A 19672-nucleotide genomic window follows, 5' to 3' on the forward strand; every position below is an offset into this window, starting at 1 on the left:
ATCTTGGGGTCTATGTTCATAGATCTTTGAAAGTTGCCACTCAGGTGGATAGAGCTTGTAAGAAGGCCTATGGTGTATTAGCGTTCATTAGCAGAGGGATTGAATTCAAGAGTCGTGAAGTGATGTTGCAACTGTACAGGACTTTGGTTAGGCCACATTTGGAGTACTGTGTGCATTTCTGGTCGCCTCACTTTAGGAAAGATGTGGAAGCTTTGGAGAGGGTGCAGAGAAGATTTACCAGGATGTTGCCTGGAATGGAGAATAGGTCGTACGAGGATAGGTTGAGAGTGCTAGGCCTTTTCTCGTTGGAACAGCGAAAGATGAGGGGTGACTTGATAGAGGTTTATAACATGATCAGAGGAATAGAGTAGACAGTCAGAAACTTTTTCCCCGGGTACAACAGAGTGTTACAAGGGGACATAAATTTAAGGTGAAGGGTGGAAGGTATAGGGGAGATGGCAGGGGTGGGTTCTTTACCCAGAGAGTGGTGGGGGCATGGAATGCGCTGCCTGTGGGAGTGGTAGAGTCAGAATCTTTGGTGACCTTTAAGCGGCAATTGGATAGGTACATGGATGGGTGCTTAAGCTAGGACAAATGTTCGGCACAACATCGTGGGCCGAAGGGCCTGTTCTGTGCTGTAGTGTTCTATGTTCTAACAAATTAATCAGAAGCAGTGCACCTCAATGATGGCCCTCACCTCAATCAGAAAGTTCTGGGATCATGTGTCACAGCAGGACTCAAAAGAAAGTTATCTAGACTAGTTGCAGTTCAGCAATGATGCATTCCCTCCTGAGATGAGCATGACCACACAGGCAGACAAGATTGCTCATATATTTTTCAGAGCATTTAGCACGACCAATATTCTTCCCTTGATCAACACCAATAAAACTGGCCTGGTAAACTGACCGCTGGTAGACAACTGTTTTGTATAAAATGAACAGTTATGACAGAAATACCAGCTCTGAAACAGTTCGGGATGCTCAGAGAACATACAGTACGCTGTATAAAAACAGAAGATCGCCTTCCTAATTATTACTTTCAGGAAAATAGTGGAAAAGTGCAGGAACTACTGATGATTTCAACTATGTTACCAAGATAACAATAGCTTTTCTTGCAAGCTCACAAGGATATTTAAATGTATTCTACATACTAAACATAAAACAGTTCTGTGCAAATATGAAACAAGTTTACTCGAGGAAAGTAACAGGATTACAGAAGTTACCTGCCATGTTTATTTGTGCATCCACCAAAACATAAGTTACAACATTTAAACTGGAGGCTCTTTTAAAATAGATCTTGAACTAAACAGAAATTTTCCTGGAAGGCTCACCTAAACCCTACCTTTTCAGGAATCGTGTGTTCATAATGTGCAAGGTGATAGTGCTCAGGAGAAAAATAAAAATCTCATTAAGCATCCAGTGATGATGCATCAACCACAGGTTGGGTATAGCAGGAATCTCAATAATTCAAAGCATTCCCTCTTTCAATACAATTTCAGTCTTCTCAGGGAAAGCCACTACCATTAGAAATGTCCATTCCTCTTTTTGAACAATACGGTCTATTGATCCCCACTCTCCCTTTCTTATTGCTGTTGCTTGAGGTTTGTTCATGATTTTACATCTACTGGATTCTTAAACATTTAAAATTAAATTTCACTTTGAAAATTCCCCTCGTGTTCGGGTAGATTCAAATAGATCCAAGCAGTGAAAAAACCCGGTTTTCTGTAGTCTATATTATTCCTTTGTCAGCCAAAAGACCCCTCTGTTTTCTCTCTTGCTGGGCTGAAACTCACCATGGGTTCCAAGTGAAAAGGGCAGCACATCACCCACTGTGAGAACAAAGACATTTACATCTTCTGCTTAACTCAAGTTTCTAGCCCAAGTCCCAGCAAGGAGCAGTGGTCTGTCACAGTGAATTAGCCAACACTGTCTCAGGCTATAAAGGAATGTTGGCAATTTTCAGGTCTGAACAATGGGTTCTGAGAGCTGACAAACAGGATACCATCTCTTTAATGTGTTGTTTTAATCAACTTGTTAGGGCAGGTATTATCTGAAAAAGAAACACAAATAACCAATTCTGAGGAAGTAGAGCTGATTGCAACTTTTTTTTTTTACATAACACAAACTTTTTCTTAAAAAAAAGGTGCGAGATTGCTGTACAAGATCTCAAATCTTTCTGTACACGGTCAAATTTGCAGAATGAACTAAAACAGACCAGAACTCTGTCTGAATTCAACAGACAAATACAGGAAAAATAATTGATTTCACTTCAAGAAGAGAAGCGAAAGTATAAAGGCAAGAGACGAGACTATTCAGTTATTGATACAGTGACGATCAATTATAAACATCAATATAAACACTGAATGAGATCGATCAGGCATGTGGTCCTTAAGAAAACCCACAGAGTATTCTACCAGTTGGTATCCCAAGTGCTGGCTTGCAGTACAATTTGCAACTCGGCAGCATAAAAGTCAACATTTTGTCCAAAGCATCTATTTGCGACATGTTCGATGTGGCGTCTGTTTCTTCTGTATGTCTATCCTGCATCTGCTGCGTTCATCCAACCAGGGTAACTCAAAGTTCCTGCGGAGGAGGAGGAGGATGACAGTTAAGTCCCAGGCTGATTTACTTTGGGATTTTCAAGTGTATTTTTTTTTCTCCTTTCCTTAAAGGAGAGGTATTTATTTTCAAATTGCTCCCAGAACGTGATGCCAACGCCTCTAGAGACAATCACAGATCATCAATACCAGCCCCAAAAAAACATTATTAATGCAGGAGGCAGGAGATGCCTGAACCCAGGTGATTTAATACGAGATGAGGGGGAAAATGTACGGAAACCGTTAATTTGTATATTTTGAACTGCTGGCGATCACAGCAGGTAAGACAGCATTCATGGAGAGAGAGCAAACTAACATTTCAAGTCTCGATGATTCTTCATCAGAGTCATCTATATTCTTTCCAATGGATACTGTATGACCTGCTGAGATCTCCAGCATTTGTTGTTTTCAATACAGATTCCAGCATTTGCAATATGCTCCTACACTGTATATATTGAAAGCATTTTTCATTAACAGTATTCAACTGATGCCTTTTGAATGTTCAACTACATTGTAAAGTAGTAAGAGAAAACAATTGGGATATTTTACATGTTCAAAAGAACTGTTTCTCTGCACAAGACAGATGTAGATAAATGAGGCCAGTTAGACAGTCAACCTGATACATCAAGAAAGATCGCATCCAACTTTTTAAAAGTGATTTGAGACTATTTTTCTACATCCACCGTTCTACTTACCACTCCATTCTGTACATTGATCAAAATGAATGAAGAATTTCCTGGATACATCAGTTTAACTTTACTTTTTTGATTAGTTTGATCTGTTTTGCCAGAGTTTAATTTGTACTATTAATTTGTACTTAGTTTTTGTACTATTTGCAATCTTACATATCTGCAATATTGATTTATTATCTGAATAGCAAACATTTTTTACAGTACTTTCTGTTAATTATGATTCTCCTAAAATGACAGGATTTAATTTCCTGACTCTCCTCTTAAAGAACAAAATAGATTTGGGCTTTCCCAATCCAAGTACAAGCCATTGCAGTCTCATAGCACAGTTTCCCATTAAATGCCATTGTCATTCATAGAAGCCCACAGAGTGGCTAGTGCAAGGACTAGAAACATTTACAATACAGAGGAACCTTGGTTATCCGACATTTGATTATCCAAATTTCGGATTATCCGAACAAGATCGCAAGGGCCTGATGCTTGGCTAAACGATGTTATCCGGCATTCAATTAACTGAGTGAAATACTCTCTGCCTGTGTCCTTTGGATAATTGAGGTTCCCTTGTACAGCACAGTAGGGGGTGTGTTGTTGAGATCAATGTCATGGGGTAGAGAGTGGTGTGTTTTATTCTTAATCTTGATCATAAAAATGCATATTCAATATTTCAAATGTACAAATAACACCACCATCATGCTGGCTACTAAACAAACATTTCCAGCATGTCAATGAGAAACTTACTGTTGTGATAACTTAGGTAGAGGTCTCCCAAAAGCCACGACGGGTAGAAATGGGGTGATTACAAGAGATTCCACTATGAAGTAAGGAGAAAAAAAATTATTATTATTGTGAGAAATTTGGATCCCTCATATAAACTTCAGGTTTTTTGGGGGGTAGGGACCCTTAAGGTTTTGATCCCCAGAACTGGAAGCCAGTGATCCATTTGTAATGTTTTCTCTGTAATGCATCCAAAAATTGATATTATCTATTGCTGCTTGGGATTCGTCGTATTTAAGCCTACCATCGTCGGGTTCAGGAAAAAAGGACAGGATTTCTGGCTCCGATTCCTGAATTCCTTTCTTTTTATACATGCGCAGTTGCAAACGTTGTAGCAGCCTTTGTTCCCTGATCCGCTGAATGTCCCACCTGAAGAAAACAAAATACAGAGGTTACAGATATCATCAGAAGACCACACAATTTTAACGAAAGTAGCTCCACAATGTCCTGCTGACCCGACACTGAAATTTTCCCCACTTACACCGTCGGATAAATTCCACATCACCAGTGCCAGGAAACAACTATAGGCCTTGACAGATACACAATCAGAAAAATTAATAGTAGCTGACTCTATAACTCAGATGTACAGCACGGAAACAGACCTTTCGGTCCAACTTGTCCATGCCGACCAGATATCCCAACCCAATCTAGTCCCACCTGCCAGCACCCGGCCCCATATCCCTCACCTACCTATCCAAAATGTCTTTTAAATGTTGCAATTGTACTAGTCTCCACCACTTCCTCTGGCAGCTCATTCCACACACATACCACCCTCTGTGTGAAAAGGTTGCCCCTTAGGTCTCTTTTATATCTTTCCCCTCTGTCCTGGAGGACAATCCTAGAAAGCTACATTCCATCTAGCAGCAAGACAGATCATTCCTTTAGATTATAGAGCTATCATTAAAATCCAGGCTATAACAGCAGTGCTGAAATACTAATTTAAAAATCTCAAACAATTAAATGGACTAGCCAGATCACGCTCAAATAAAATTAACTCTCACTTTTCCTAGTACATTCTAGATGTTGAACATCAAATTTCTTTGACTTTTTGCAATATTGAAATCTCTAAAATCCACTGAACTATGACGACTAATAGTCGTACAGGTAAATTTTTAAAGATTGAAATTTACAATGTTATATACAAATATTCCAAACATTGTTTTGTTTGGAATGACAAATTGTTCACATGTTGGATTCAAAGTCCCTTTAAGTGTGTGGAAATAACCTTCTCTGGAACCACTTTGATAAGTAGGACATTAGAATTAGGGCTTTCCCTTATCCCCAGTGGACAAGTGTACTAGTTCTCAGCCAAACCTCTAGACTGTGCGTCTCACAATTGGAAAGTATTTCATGTCAGTAGGATAAGAATGTTATCTGCCTGAGAGAAAATAGGCATCACCCTGCCTCTTAAAGCACACCTTCAGTCTTTGAGTGAATACAGCACTTAACACCAGAATGTGCAGACTTGTGCATCCTGCTTTCCCGATTAAAGGTCAGCATGCATGTAGAAATAATGTGGTACTAAAAAAAAAACTTAAGCTCTACAGCTCCAAAAAGTATTTTATTATAATTTTTAAAAAACGTTATGTTTCAAAGTTGCAAGCCACATAATTATATTAACATTTATGGAAAATAGACATTTTCCTGTTTTCTAGATAATGGAATTCACTCCCTAGACTAACCTGAAATCCAAGAAATCTGGTTGAAAATGATGAGGCTTGGACTCTGGTGTACTGCTTCAATACACAGTCAGGTTTGTGACAGATAACAATTAAAAACAGTTCACTGGCATTAGCTAGTCAATCTCTTTAATCTTGCTACATTGCCTGAATGTGAATTACTTCTTCGATTAAGTAAACGTAATTTACTTAAAAGCTGGTCCTAAGATTGGCAATGTTCCTTTTATTACTTAAAGCAAGTTCTCAGGTACAATGTGATGTTAATTACCTTTTCCTTCTTTTCTCATCAAGCTCCAGTTTTGCATGTCGTTTCGCAAAGACACAGTCATCTAAGTTCTAAAATAAACAAAGTTAGTGAACTACTTCACTTTTAAAGCACAACAGTTAATAGTCACAGACTTCCATACAATTCCAATGAACCAGCCTGTTATGATAGCAGTCATGTTGGCTGTGGATAAACTTTTTATGGATATAGCCTGGGTGGTGGGACGGAAGAGAACAAAGTAACAAGAACATCTGCTTGGCATGGAAAGTGTTACTATTAACAATCACTGCTATCCAAACAGACATTTACATGAGGTGATACTAGTTGTTTTTAGCATTTAGTTAAATTTCCATTCACTGCGCGCACACAAATATCACAAGTGTTTCAATTCCAGGACTAACTATAATATTTGATGTTTTATCATTCCCGATTTCTATAGTCAGCTTCACTAGGATAACCACGAGCCAGTAGCCAAATCATTTCTTCTCACATTCAACTCTGAATATTTCAGTCACAGGTTTGATTAGATTACTTAGTGTGGAAACAGGCCCTTTGGCCCAACAAGTCCACACCGACCCTCCGAAGAGCAACCCACCCAGACCCATTCCCCTACATTTACCCCTTCACCTAACACTACAGGCAATTTAGCATAACTATTTCACCTAACCTGCACACATTTTTGGACTGAGAGGGGAAACTGGAGCACCTGGAGGAAACCCACGCAGACACGGGGAGAAAGGCAACGGTCTCTGTGGAGTTTGCACAGAGGCGGGAATTGATCCCGGGTCTCTGGCGCTGTGAGGCAGTAGTGCTAACCGTGCTGCTATGCAGTTTCTCTAAAATATAAGGTTGCAGAGACTCCCAGGCAACAATATTTGGAGATTATTGATTTTCATTTCAATTTCAAAACAAAAATTGAAATGACATTTAGTTAATCTCTCTCAAATTAGATTTCATTACGGAATTTCATCTGAGCATTCCAGTTCTTGACCTCTGTATAGTCACACCTTTGAAGAGATCAGACAAGGATAGACCTGTGGAGAGATACGTTGTTGGACAGCCATCTGGCATTCATAATGAAGCATCAACTTTGGACAGGGAAAGCAGGCACTGTCTGTGCAAATGTACCCCAATGATGGATTCATTGTCTTTTGGAGAAAGGTGAGAACAGTGCATGGCTGTGGGTGAAAGAAACAAAAAAATCATTTGCCACTATAGATGACTATACACAAAGTCATATTTGCAACCAAGGCTTTGAAAACCAAGGAGTTGTCATCTCAGGCATCCTACACCAATGTGGTAGCTCTGCAAAAAAGAACTAACTGTTCTGAAGAATGTTATAATTACTAAATGGATTGGCTGAAAGGCACACAGATTACTGACATTACAGTACTTAATTCCTGGTCAAACATCAGCACGTTTCAGGACTTTATGACACCACAATTCCATTTGCTGTATCTGGTACTATACTTTACGGGAACACTTCAGCTGGTAATGAAGGCAAAGAAAGGCCCATTGCCTGCTGCTGAAAATAACACTAACAAAGTATTGAGTTCAATGTTGGCACCGAAAGGTCATGATCGATGCTTTCAAGTATGAATCAGAGATCTGGAGCACTCCTGCATTATTAGGAACATCTGTTAATTGTTCCTAAAACTGACCTTTTGATCTCCGAAAGCACAATCTGAAAAGTGCACCCAGTAAGATTACCTATGCTTTCCCCTTTTTGTTTAAAATATACAAAGAATGAAGTTTAAATGTATGACATTCATGGAGATACTGAGGACTGCAGAAGAGTCCTGACCCAAAACATCAACTTTCCCGTTTGTGCAATGTTGCCTGACCTGCTGTGCCTTTCCAACTCCACTTCTTAAAATCAACTCTGTATGAAGTTCACTTTTTAACTAAATGGTGTTTTATCTGATATAACTGATCAAGATGATTTGGCGATACAGGTACTTCAAATTAAAAAAAAAGCAGATATCCTTTGATGTCAATACAGGTTTTCTACCATATTGAAGGAAACAATATGATATCTGAAGTACCGACAAAGTTCTTTGTTCAAGTGGAAAGACATGACAAAAGGAAAAATTGAGAGATTGACAAAAATGTTATTCTGCTTCTGAAGAAATTCTACTCATACAAGCTGCTCGCAATGGGATTTCATCCTGGAACAGTTGGATATGGCTGATTCCCTTTGCGTTAGGCAGTGAGGAGATTCCAATGATTTCTGGACAGGGATCACCCAAAGGGTGGCACAGTGGCTAGCACCGCTGCCTTACAGCACCAGGGACTGGGGTTCAATTCTAGCCTCGGGCGACTATCTGTGTGGAGTTTGCACATTCTCCCAGTGTCTGCATGAGCTTCTAATGGGTGCTCCACGTTCCTCCCACAGTCCAAAGCTGTGTAGGTTAGGTGGATTGGTCATGCTAAATTGTCCATAGTGTTCAGGGATTTCTAGGTTAGCTGCATTAGTCAGGGGTAAATGTAAGGGAGCAGGTCTGGGAAGGTTACTCTTTGGAAGGTTGGTATGGACTTGTTGGGCCGAAGGGCCTGTTTCCACACTGCAGGAATTCTATAATTCCCATAAAGCACTGCAGTTCGGTGGAAAAAAAAGAGCTTAATCCTCAACTTCTGAGCAAGCAGCCCCCACGAATATCATATTACAATCAAGGAACAATGAAAAGTGACACCTACTGCTGAAGGACTCTTTATAATCTGTATGCTTGAAGTCTGGGTTAAAACATTAAAATCATCAGGTACACATTTAACAAAGTTTAAAAGGAATGTTACTCCATTTTCACTGGAAAATAAAGTGATATATTCATTTAGCATTTGTCTAGCCAAAGGGAAATGAGACATCCTGAAAGGGACTGCTTTTATTGTTTTTACAACAGCAGACATTTTACCTCAAGGATATTTCTTATGTCATGTTGTAATGTTGTAGCAGCATATCCCTGCCACTAGAGGTTCTCCTAGTTATCCGTGTAACTAGAATTCCTTTACTACCAGGCGACCAATTCTGTTGCATTGCAACATTACACAAGTATCATGGACCTGAACATTGTTCACTGCTAATTTCAGGAATCCACCCAAAACTCCACTTTCATTACATAACATGACTTCAATCTGTGTCAAGTTATGATATCATGCACCATATCAAAATTATGCGATTTCATACATTTCACAGTGAAAATGTACTTTGTATTATGTTGCAAACACTGGAATGAAAGATGAGAAAAACGCCTCAGTGCAGAGTTAAAACCTGTACCAGTGGCAACCAGGTACATTCCCAAGGACACTGCCTGCTTTCCATTCATATGGCCACTGGATAATGGATACATTAAAGACTGCCAACAGTCAGCCTCACCTACCAGAGTCACTAAAATGGTGGAGTGTCTGCATTTAGTCACCTCACTCAGATGGAGCAGCCACCTTTTAATTTTAGATCATTGCATTTATGAAGGAAGATGATGAGACTAAACTTGTGCTATCACAAGCCTAAAAAGAGGTTGCTGTTACCCCTCTTGTCAATAGCAAACTGCCCAACATGCTTAATTAAACATCTTCACTGCTCTTTACATTACGTGGTTCATGGTTGGGGATTAGGAAAGCAGTGAACACCACGGCAGAGGAAATAACTCTGCATGTACTAATGCTCAAAGCTAGGGAGGGAAGTAGCAGAGCTACTCCCAAAGTTACAATCATCAAGAGTACACTGGCCAGTACAACTATGATTATATTTCTGCCAGAAATTAACCTTAAGTTTTTAAGATGTTTCAAAATTGCATTTTTTTCCAAAAAACTCTAATTTTCAATTTAAATCAACAGCTTTTAAGTGAGGAAGTCTTAGAGAGGGGTACTTGTAGTATTCCAATCTATACAAAAACAGAAACAATGCTAACTTGCGCAATTCAGCTGCCCTTTTCCTCCCCTTCAGCACAAAAAACACTGCCTCAGAAAATCCTGACCAGGTGCAATATTTCTGTATTTAGGAAATATCAATTTTTATCCTTTTCCCATTCTCAAAAGGTTACCATACAACCTACATTCCCAAAGAGGTGTTTAGAATGCTGTCGACATTTGCACTTCCTGACTGATCAAAACCATTCATTAAGGGTAGCAGGAAGGTGCAGAATGCAGCAACCCCAGGTACGATGACCAACCAGAACCAGGTCCTGTTTATCTCAGGCAATTCAGCATAGGGCAGCGCTTGAGATAAACTTCGATAATCAGTCATGAAGGAACCAAAAGACAAATCACCAATAGACGCGCCCACATTTTGTTGCTATACCTCAATGATTTCATCAGGTTGCAGGTTTATGAGGGGTTCCGCCGAGTGTTCCTTCCAGGATGGAACTACAAAGAAACAAGATTTAAGGAAACAAAAAAAAAAAGACCAGGTTTAAATGTCTGTTTCTAAACAGTTCACTCCAGGACTTGCAGAAGCTTAACTCTATCAGCACGGCTGATACTTTATAGAATGGGACATTATTCAAACCACAATACTTCCTGCCTTTGATCACACCGCTAAACCGCACAAAGAAACGTGCCCCAGCTCACAAAAATCAGGAATGCTGGTGAGTATGTCATCCTGTGCATCAATTTCACCCACCTCTTACTCTTTCAGCTTACTCAAAGATAGTATTCCAGCATTTTTGTTTCACTAATATAGATTCTAAAACTCAACATATGGCTAAGACCATAAGGACATTGGAGCAGAAACAAGCCATTCGGCCCTTCGAGTGAGCTCAATGATGATCATGGCTAATCTGTTAATGCTCAACTCCACTTTCAGTATCACCTTTGATAACGAAACAAGGTAAGAACGTTCTGCCTCTTTGTTTCCGTGAAACACAGTAAGCTTTCAAACTGAGAAAGGGATCTATCTGTTGGACTCACTCAATCTGCTGGAATTTTATGATTCAAAAATCACACTGGTGGCTGAAGGCTGGGAAACATCACTCTGATTGTGTGCACAAGAACTCTATCTTTTCCAAAGCAGGAAACAGAATTGGGTTCCAGCTTTTACGGCCCCGAAAAGTCAAATTGCTGTGTGAATTGGGTAAATTCTGTATATCTGGGAACAATGCATAAGCAACAGTAATAAAAGCAAATTGCTAGAGAAACTCAGCAACCTTGACAGTATCATTGGAGAGAACGCAGACCTAACGTTTCAAGTCCAATGACTTCAGAGAGTCTGAAGAAGTGTCACTGAACTAAATGTTAACTCTATTTCTCTCTCCATAGATGCAGCTGGACGTGCTAAATTTCTCCAGCAATTCCCGTTTTTGATTCAGAACTTCAGCATTCAGTGTTCTTTATTTTATATACAAGCAACAGCAAATGCTTTTCTACTTTCTGTTGGGATTTGCACTACAGCACTTCCCTCCGCGCCTCCCCAGAAAAATAATGCTACAAACTTTGTAGTTTTAATTTGGCAGCATTACCTCTATGGTGGTTAGTGGATTCGCCAGATCTGCCCACTATTCTCTTGCATTCTATCTGGATGCTTTCTGCATGTGCAAGCAAACTATTTTCTTTTTTAATTGTTTCAGTTCCCCTAACAGCACACAGAATTTTTCCTCCATAGATAACTGAGCAACTCATAGCAACAAAGCTGTAAGCTCAAACCTCCTGAACTGCTGTGCTTTTCCAGCACCACTCTAATCTAGGATCTGGTTTCCAGCATCTGCAGTCCTTGTTTTTACCTAGCTCAAACCTCCAGCTTTGCTGAACATGGATTATCACAGTCAGAACTGAATAGGTTTGGGAGTGAGGGGAAAAGGTAACTTGAAAAAGCTGGGATTGACATTTGTGGTAGCTATCCAGCAACCGCATGCACTAGAGGGGTGAAAGTCAAGGACTGACAGGACTTGTCTCAGCAATACACCATTCAGCCCACTGACAATCACTGCATCCCACTTTTGAATGTGGAGTTCATTTGATGCACAACAGATCATTTGGGAAAGGTACCTACTTGGTGCTCACATCAAAACCTTCAAAGACATGGAGGGGAATGAAAACACAAAGTGAGGTTATACCAACCAACCTTTGACACTTGAGCTAGAATGATGATTTCTGCTTCTTGAAGTACAAGACTAGAATGTTCTATTACAACCTACCAAATTACACAATAAAGATAATGATAGACTGCAAGGCCTTTCTCTATTGCCTTGCATTGTGATAGTTGACATACTTCTATAATATAGTACATGTAGATGAAAGAGATTAACAACCAAATCAAAAAACAAATCTGAACCATATCTCACCATTCTGTTCTGGAATGACTTAGCCAATGCCTAAAAGAAGAGCCACCTACTTCAAAATCTGAATCTTTCCCCTCATTATCAGGTCATTTATTGAAGGTGTTAAGGCCTCTAGATTGCCACGCTCTTTATACTAACTTGCTACAGTTTCTTCCTTCTTTGGTGAAGGTTCTCGTAGTGGAGAGGGTGGCCGGTGGTGCCACCGACACAGGTACATCTCAGTGGTGCAGAGGTATGGCTCCTCTTCTATGTCATTAGAAACAGGCTGATCTTTGCTGGTGGGCAGACCTGGAGTCTTTAATATGGTTGAAGGTTTGTAGACACCCTCAGTCTGAGATTTGGATTTCTCTGGAGTTTCTTTACTTCGCAGTTCCCGTTTTGAGACTTTGTCGGGCAACGGGCTGCTCGACGTCTGTCGCTGCGGAGAAGATTTGACCAGTTTTGTCCGTACTCTTGAAAATTCAGCTGCAAGCTTTTTTACTGGTGCTTTTCTTTCCGTTATTCCTAGTGCAGATTTCCTGAATACAATCAGAATTAGATTGGTTTTATAAAACAGTTACCAAGGTCCATGCTGTACATAAATCCATAAGACAGGACATCGATTTTTTAAGAATGGGTTGCAGGTTTCGGTTCATTAATATCTAAATCCCAGAACTTGTTTTAAGACACATTCTCGAGATAACAAGGTTTTATTTTTAAAAAGTCAGGACGACTAACAAAAACTCCTATTCTGTAATCATAGTTGTGAAGGAGAAAGAAATTTCTATTTGCTTAAAAGTTCGTTATAGCAATTATTTTTTCTTGTCTTATAGTGAGGTTGTGCAGTAAAAAGTGTGCCAATAGATTCAAGAGAGAGCAATGATGCATTTTACTAAATATACAATACACCTCAGGGGTTCCAATGTTTGTGCTGAGGGGAGAAAAGCAAAAGGTGAAAAACCCCAGAACGATAACATGATTTTTACAAATGGCAAATTGAAAGTGTGAATTTGTATCCCCTGTAATGCTTTGCATATTGCAATTTTGGACAAACTGGCAAGAATCCACATTGGTAACAATAATCTATTAGCATTGTTAATGAGATCCCTTACTCCCAACTGCTTGGATCACCTGGTGAAATTCTACACCACTGACCACATGGTGGATTTGACTAAGTGTAAGCTTCACTGTTGAGATACTCTACCTGAAGTAGTAGAGAAATCAACATGAGATTTTTTTCTCTTGACCATTTGTTTATCTTTCCTTAAGATATTATGGCCAGCCAGCACAGGTAAGAGGGAAGAATAGGTACACTAAGTAACAAAGTCAAATGCTAAAAGACTACATGACTTATATTCATGCCTGATTAAAAACTGAGATGTGGCAATTTGAGAGAAAAGTCCACAAATCCACAAAACCCCAAGCACCGTCCTGCCGAGGGGAGGGGAATATTAAATTCTGGTTCCAACAAAGGCTTTTAGATCCAAAAGGTATATTTTCACTTTACCTTCCTATTTGAATTGCTTGTGTTCATTTCAATTGCCTCGCCCATCACAATTGAAATTCTTAGTCACCTTAAAATATTTGGGGAATTCTTCATCCGAAACAGGTAAAAATTACTTTAATGTAAATTTTCTAATCCCAGTCTAAAGCAAGCTGTCTTTATGGAAATTACATCATAAATTACACCTCTGTTGTAGTTAATAAGTGCTGCATTTTTTGCAATACTGAACAGCCAGGAATCAGACATTTTATATTTACATTTGAGTGTTATTTTCTCAATATTGTTACAAGATATTTTCCTTCTTGTAACCCATAATGAGCATTTCACAAATTTGGTGGAGGGGCTGGGGAGGGATACTCCCACTATTTGCTACAAACTACAAATGATCTACTAGCAGCTCCATACTGCTTTGATTGAAACTAAACTAAATTCTGGAGTTTACCCACAAAGTTCAGAGTACCTTTTGTAACCCTTCCCAGAGTGTGTTTCCGTTCTAATGCCCTGTGCCTGAACAAGCGATTGTTCAGGGGTGATTTGTTGATGCTCTGGCTGGATCTTCTCCACATCTGTTGCATTTTTCTCCTCTGTCCCATCCACTGTTTGAACAAATCGGTGCTTGTCCTTTTCATTCTCTTTTTTCACCAGCTGCATCCTCCTTTCCATGCGCTCAAGACGAGCCAGAAGCTGTACACAAAATATCTTTTAAAAATATGATCTGAACTGCCTGGTATTTTAAAACAAGAGCTTCTAATATGACCTGATACCGTCCTTAGGATTGCACACAGTTTATCAAAATCAAGCCTTTACGTGAAGCAGAATTACAGGGCTAAGTGAAGCAACTCGGAGTATATATGTAACTCAACCCCATTACTTTCATATTTTTGGAGAAAGGGCGGCATGGTGGCACAGTGGTTAGCACTGCTGCCTCACAGTGCCAGAGACCTGGGTTCAATTCCCGCCTCGGGCAATTGTCTGTGTGGAGTTTGCACGTTCTCCCAGTGTCTGCGTGGGTTTCCTCCGGGTGCTCCGGTTTCCTCCCACAGTCCAAAGATGTGAAGGTTAGGTGAATTGGCCATGCTAAATTGCCCGTAGTGTTAGGTGAAGGGGTAAATGTAGGGGAATGGTTCTGGGTGGGTTGCTCTTTGGAGGGTCAGTGTGGACTTGTTGGGCCGAAAGGCCTGTTTCCACACTGTAAATAATCTAATCTAAAAAGCTTCTATACAGTATATACAGTTAATACTGAAAGTGCTTATGTAAACATATTAAGCTGAACTTGCACCCTCCCACCAATGGTGTCGCCATTTGGTCTTCACTAACAAAACCATATCTATATAATTGGACTAATTTTCATTATAATTTGGTATATTCATCCATTATGTTTAAGCTTGACAGGAAATTCTGATAATAAGTATCATTTGAATACTCAGCATTTTCTGCTGTGGTCTAGATTTTCAGCGCTTTTTCGTTTTATACTAAACAAACTTAACAGCTAAAGCAGCATTATACAAAGATTAAGATACAAAATGGCTGTTTATCACCTACCCTCTGCTATTGCTTTTCGTGTTAAAGTCAGGATCTTTTTCAGCTTTGTACAACTAGCACACAGCAATCAGCTACAAGTATTGCAATATCTGGCACCACCTGCAATTAGCCATTTCATGGGCATGACAATTGAAAAGTATACAAACCATTTTTAAACACTGGAGTTCTAATATAGACTGAATTTCTACTGCTGGGGACTGCGTTCTTGAGATATTGCAAGTGCAACATACAGCTTTTCATTTGCTCATTTTTAAGCCTTATAGGAAACCAGTATTGCTGGTTCAAATAGAACCTGTAAATATAATGCTGCAGTATATTGTGGTCAGCTTTAGAAAAGTAAATAAATGCAAATTATTACAAAATATTCATCAGGCTATTTCCTTTCACACAGTACACTATTAATCCATGGGGAAAGTGCTCAAGTCCTTAACAAACGCAAGTCCTTCCTCTTCATTCAAAATTTATTTGGAGTTGCCAGTGTTGGATTGGGGTGAACAAAGCTAAAAGAAAAATCACAACACCAGGTTAGTGTCCTACCGGTTTATTTGGAAGCACTGCTCCTTCTTCAGGTGGTTGCAGACAGCCCTTTGAAAGCTAGTGCTTCCAAATAAACTAGTTGGACTATAACCTGGTGTTGTGAGATTTTAAACTTCATCAAAAAGTAAGGCAAATACATTTCATAGGTGATGTTGAACTTTCAACTGATAAATCTTCTAACTGGATTTTTCCAAAAGTGTATGTTCCTACTAACATGCAATACCTATGTGATATTCCTCCTGGAAAGATAAAAAGCACATAACACTTGTTTTCTTTTAATTATCTTGCTAAAGTTTGGTTTTGCATTCAGCAAGTGCAAAGAGATCACACATATTTGATTCGAGGTTCTATTGAGCATTTAAGCCTAAGTTTCAAAATTTGTGGTACTTTTGAGCTATGGTCTGTTCAGAGTCAAAGAGTCTACAGCACAGAAAAAGGCCCTTCAAACCATTGAGCCTGCACCGATCAAAATCAATCACCTGATTATATTCTAATCCCATTTTCCAGCACTTCGCCCATAGTTTTGTAAGTCTTGGCATCACAAGTGTACATCTAAATACTTTTTAAATAATGAGGGTTTCTACCTCTATTACCTTTACAGGCAGAGAGTTCCAGACTCCCAACACACGGTGAAAATAAATTTCTTCACATCTCCTCTAAACTTCCTGCTCCTTTACATTTATGCAGCCAACAAGGGGAAATGTTCCTTCCTGCCTTCTCTGCGTGTGCCCCTTGTATTTCGTAAGAATCAATCATGTCCCCACTCAATCTCCTATGCACCAAGGAAAACAACCCCAGTCTATCCAATCTCTTCATAATTAAAACTTTCTGGCCTACGTGACATCCTGGTAAATCTCCTCTACACTCCCTCCAGTGCAATTACATCCCTCCTATAAACCAATCCAAGAATAGGAATGAGACTCTTTAAGCACACAATCATTGCAAAAAAAGAAAAGCAGGAATAAATGATTTCACCCCATTAAGCAGTGTTGAATTGGAACACAAATTAATATTTAACAACCCTGTTTAGTGTCCATTTTATCTCCTGTCAAATTGATATATAAAAGGGATGTTCAATCATGTAATGTAGGTAGAGGTAATTCACTTTCCCAGCAACATGCACAATCGTGGAGAAAAAATCCTAACAGCCGTATGAATTATGATAATTGCACACTTACTTTAATTCCAATATTCCCGCCTAAAATAGTGTACGCAATATATCTTAACCTCAGTGATTAAAACTTTCTGAAAAAACTGATACTAATACTTGTTCACCACACAATCTCATTATGAATGTGCATTACAATAATAAGTTTCAAACCTACTCAGGCCACTAATGAAAGGCTTCAAGATCAGCCTGAATGCCTTTCCTTTTAGAATCAGAATTACTAAGAATTCTCAGAATTTATTATTAACAATTTAACAAACGCAATGTTCTTTAGTTTTAAAATTTTGCTAAACCAATAGACAACATCCATTACTGATATTTTTGAGCACAAAGCAGATTTCTAAGGAACCGCTTACACAGATCTGCTGGGATCTAATTGAAATGAAACTGAAAATGGTATTAAGACAAGGTTGACATTTGAGAGAAAGGCATGAAGGACCAATATTACACCTTAGAGAGCAATATATTATATATATATGTCAATTTGCTAAAATAAGACTTACTGTCAGTGAACACATTAGCATTGTGATAAATTACACCGCTGACAACACACTGTACTTGTACCCATATTTATTCCTTAGAAATAAATGTAGCCAGGTCTGGTGGACTAAATCACTCCAAATACTCTATTGCAAAATAGGCAATACAACAAAAAAGTGTTCCATGTTTATGGATGACTGGAACACAAATCAATCAGTATTGTTCAATTTTCAAACACAACAGTTGAAGCAACATACTTGTACATATGAGGCATCTCTGTAAATGGCAAAAATACTGAAGAGCACCATGGGCAGTGCTAATTAAGATCTATAGAGAGAAACATATGTGCAGAAATGTAGCATCTGAAGCCGCCCTTTCATCTGGGTCTGAAAGAAAGAAATGGAGCTTTCTTTCCCCCAAAGACTTTAAATTATAGGCCAGGCAGGAAGGCTGAGGTCTGGTGACGTCATTGACGCGCGACGGCCTGACCGTCCAGTTTTGTCGCTCGGCTCACCGGGTGGGACCCCGGGGGAGTGGGAAGTGAGCTTGGGAGGTGTAGTCCTAGCCATGACGTCAGGCAGCAATCACCCAACGTCAGTGTGGGTGACCCAAAGACTACAACTCCCGGCGGGCCCCGCGGCAGCCAGCGCCGGACGCCATTTTACACCCTCTAAGATGGTGGCCCGAAGCCCCGGCACCGAACCGCCCGTCATTGTTATCACCGGGCATTTTAATGCGCCTCCGCCATTTTATTTTCTTTTTTTCCCACCCCCCCCCCCTACTTTTTTCCCCCTCCCCTCCTCACCGTCTCTTTCTCGGCCTTCAGCTCATCGATCTCCCTCTCCTTCAGCTGGAGCTGTTGTTGTTGCTGCTCGATCAGGTCGAGTTGCAGGAGGACGATCTGTTTGAGGCGGGCGCTCTGAGTGGGGCCCGGGCCTTGAGGCTGAGACGACGGCGGCTGCTGGACCTGCTGCTGTTTCTTCAGCTTCCCCCAGTGCAAGACCTCCAGGCCGGACAAAGGCGCGGCGCCATCGCCGGGCCCCCCTCCTCCTCCGCCGCCGCCGCGGCCCACACTGTCCCCGGCGGGGACCAAGGCTGCACCCCCTCGGCCCCAGGCCGCCCCCGCTCCAGCCCCTCGGCTCCCTTTGGCCGCCTTGGCCTCGCCGCCGTTCATCCTGCCTCGGCCGCCTTTGGGAGGAGCCGGGTCGCCGTCGCACCGGAGCGTCTCTCCTCCCGCTTCCCCGCCGCCGAGCTCCTTGGTCGCCACCATCGAGTAATCCGCCGCCGCCCGCTTCTCGGCCTCCGCCATCCCGCCCGGTTGCTTCAGTAAACCCGGCTTCATGGTCATGGCCTGCCGGGGGGCGAGCCGGCTGCCGCCCGCTCCTGGCGGAGGCTCGCTCCCTGCCCGGCGGGCGGCTGCTTTCCTTCGGCGGCCGATCTCCCCTCACAGGAGGCTGGGAAGCCGGGGCGCGGCTCGGATACTGCGGCCCGGCCGCTTGAGTTCAGTGTCTGCTCTTTTATTGTTAATGGGTATCATTCATTCAGCGGTGTCTGTTCTGTGCTGGTTGTGGCCCGGACCCTCCCGGTTTGTTTTGTTTCTCCCCCCCTCCTCCCCTCAATGTCCCCCCTCCCTCCCATCCCCCACCCCAGGACCCGGCACCGCGCAGGCGCCGCCCTGTCCAAGCGTCACCCGCACGCACTGACCACGTGAGAGGAAGTGGCTCTCTATTCATCCTCAATGAGGAACCCTCACACTCGTTCCCAGTCCAGGACAGTGAGGAGCCTTCAGGTTGACTAGGAGATTGCAAGACGCACACTCAATTCCTGTCCAGGAGAGTGGGGAATCCTCACACTCACTTCCCATTCAGGACAGTGAGGAACCCTCACACTGATTACTTGTACAGGAAAGGGGTAGGACTCTCACACTCAATAGTTGCCTAGGAGAGGGGAGGGACCCTCAAATATCACCTGTCCAGGGGAGTCCCACTCACTCCCCATCCAGGACAATGAGAGACCCTCACGTTGACTAGGAGAGTGCAAGACACTCAATCCCTGTCCACAAGAATAGGGGACACTCTCACCATCATTCCCTGTGCAGTACAGTGAGAGACACTCACTCCCTGTCCAGGACAGTGAGGGACCCTACACTCACTCCCCGTCCAGGACAGCAGGGGACCCTCGCATTCACTT

The 19672-nt window shown here is 41.3% G+C and overlaps 1 protein-coding gene across 2 annotated transcripts; it reads right to left on the bottom strand.

Moving 5' to 3' along the window:
• Window positions 1-1192: 1192 nt before the first annotated feature.
• Window positions 1193-19071, bottom strand: LOC122539832 (male-specific lethal 1 homolog). 2 transcript variants are annotated; one of them, XM_043674926.2, is made up of 8 exons: window positions 18288-19071; window positions 14216-14439; window positions 12411-12790; window positions 10298-10362; window positions 6007-6074; window positions 4304-4428; window positions 4024-4096; window positions 1193-2582 (listed from the first exon to the last, which is right to left on the bottom strand). In XM_043674926.2, the coding sequence occupies exons 1-8, from the start codon at window positions 18828-18830 to the stop codon at window positions 2492-2494; spliced, it is 1569 nt and encodes a 522-aa protein (XP_043530861.2). In that variant the 5' UTR covers window positions 18831-19071; the 3' UTR covers window positions 1193-2491. The 2 variants fall into 2 exon arrangements, with proteins under 2 accessions (XP_043530861.2, XP_043530862.2); XM_043674927.2 differs by lacking the exon at window positions 18288-19071 and adding an exon at window positions 17740-17909.
• Window positions 19072-19672: the final 601 nt, after the last annotated feature.

Source organism: Chiloscyllium plagiosum, unplaced genomic scaffold (genome assembly GCF_037043375.1).
Source record: "Chiloscyllium plagiosum isolate Xiang-an unplaced genomic scaffold, Cpla_swu_hap1 HiC_scaffold_32, whole genome shotgun sequence".
In the NCBI taxonomy this organism is placed as follows: domain Eukaryota; kingdom Metazoa; phylum Chordata; class Chondrichthyes; order Orectolobiformes; family Hemiscylliidae; genus Chiloscyllium; species Chiloscyllium plagiosum.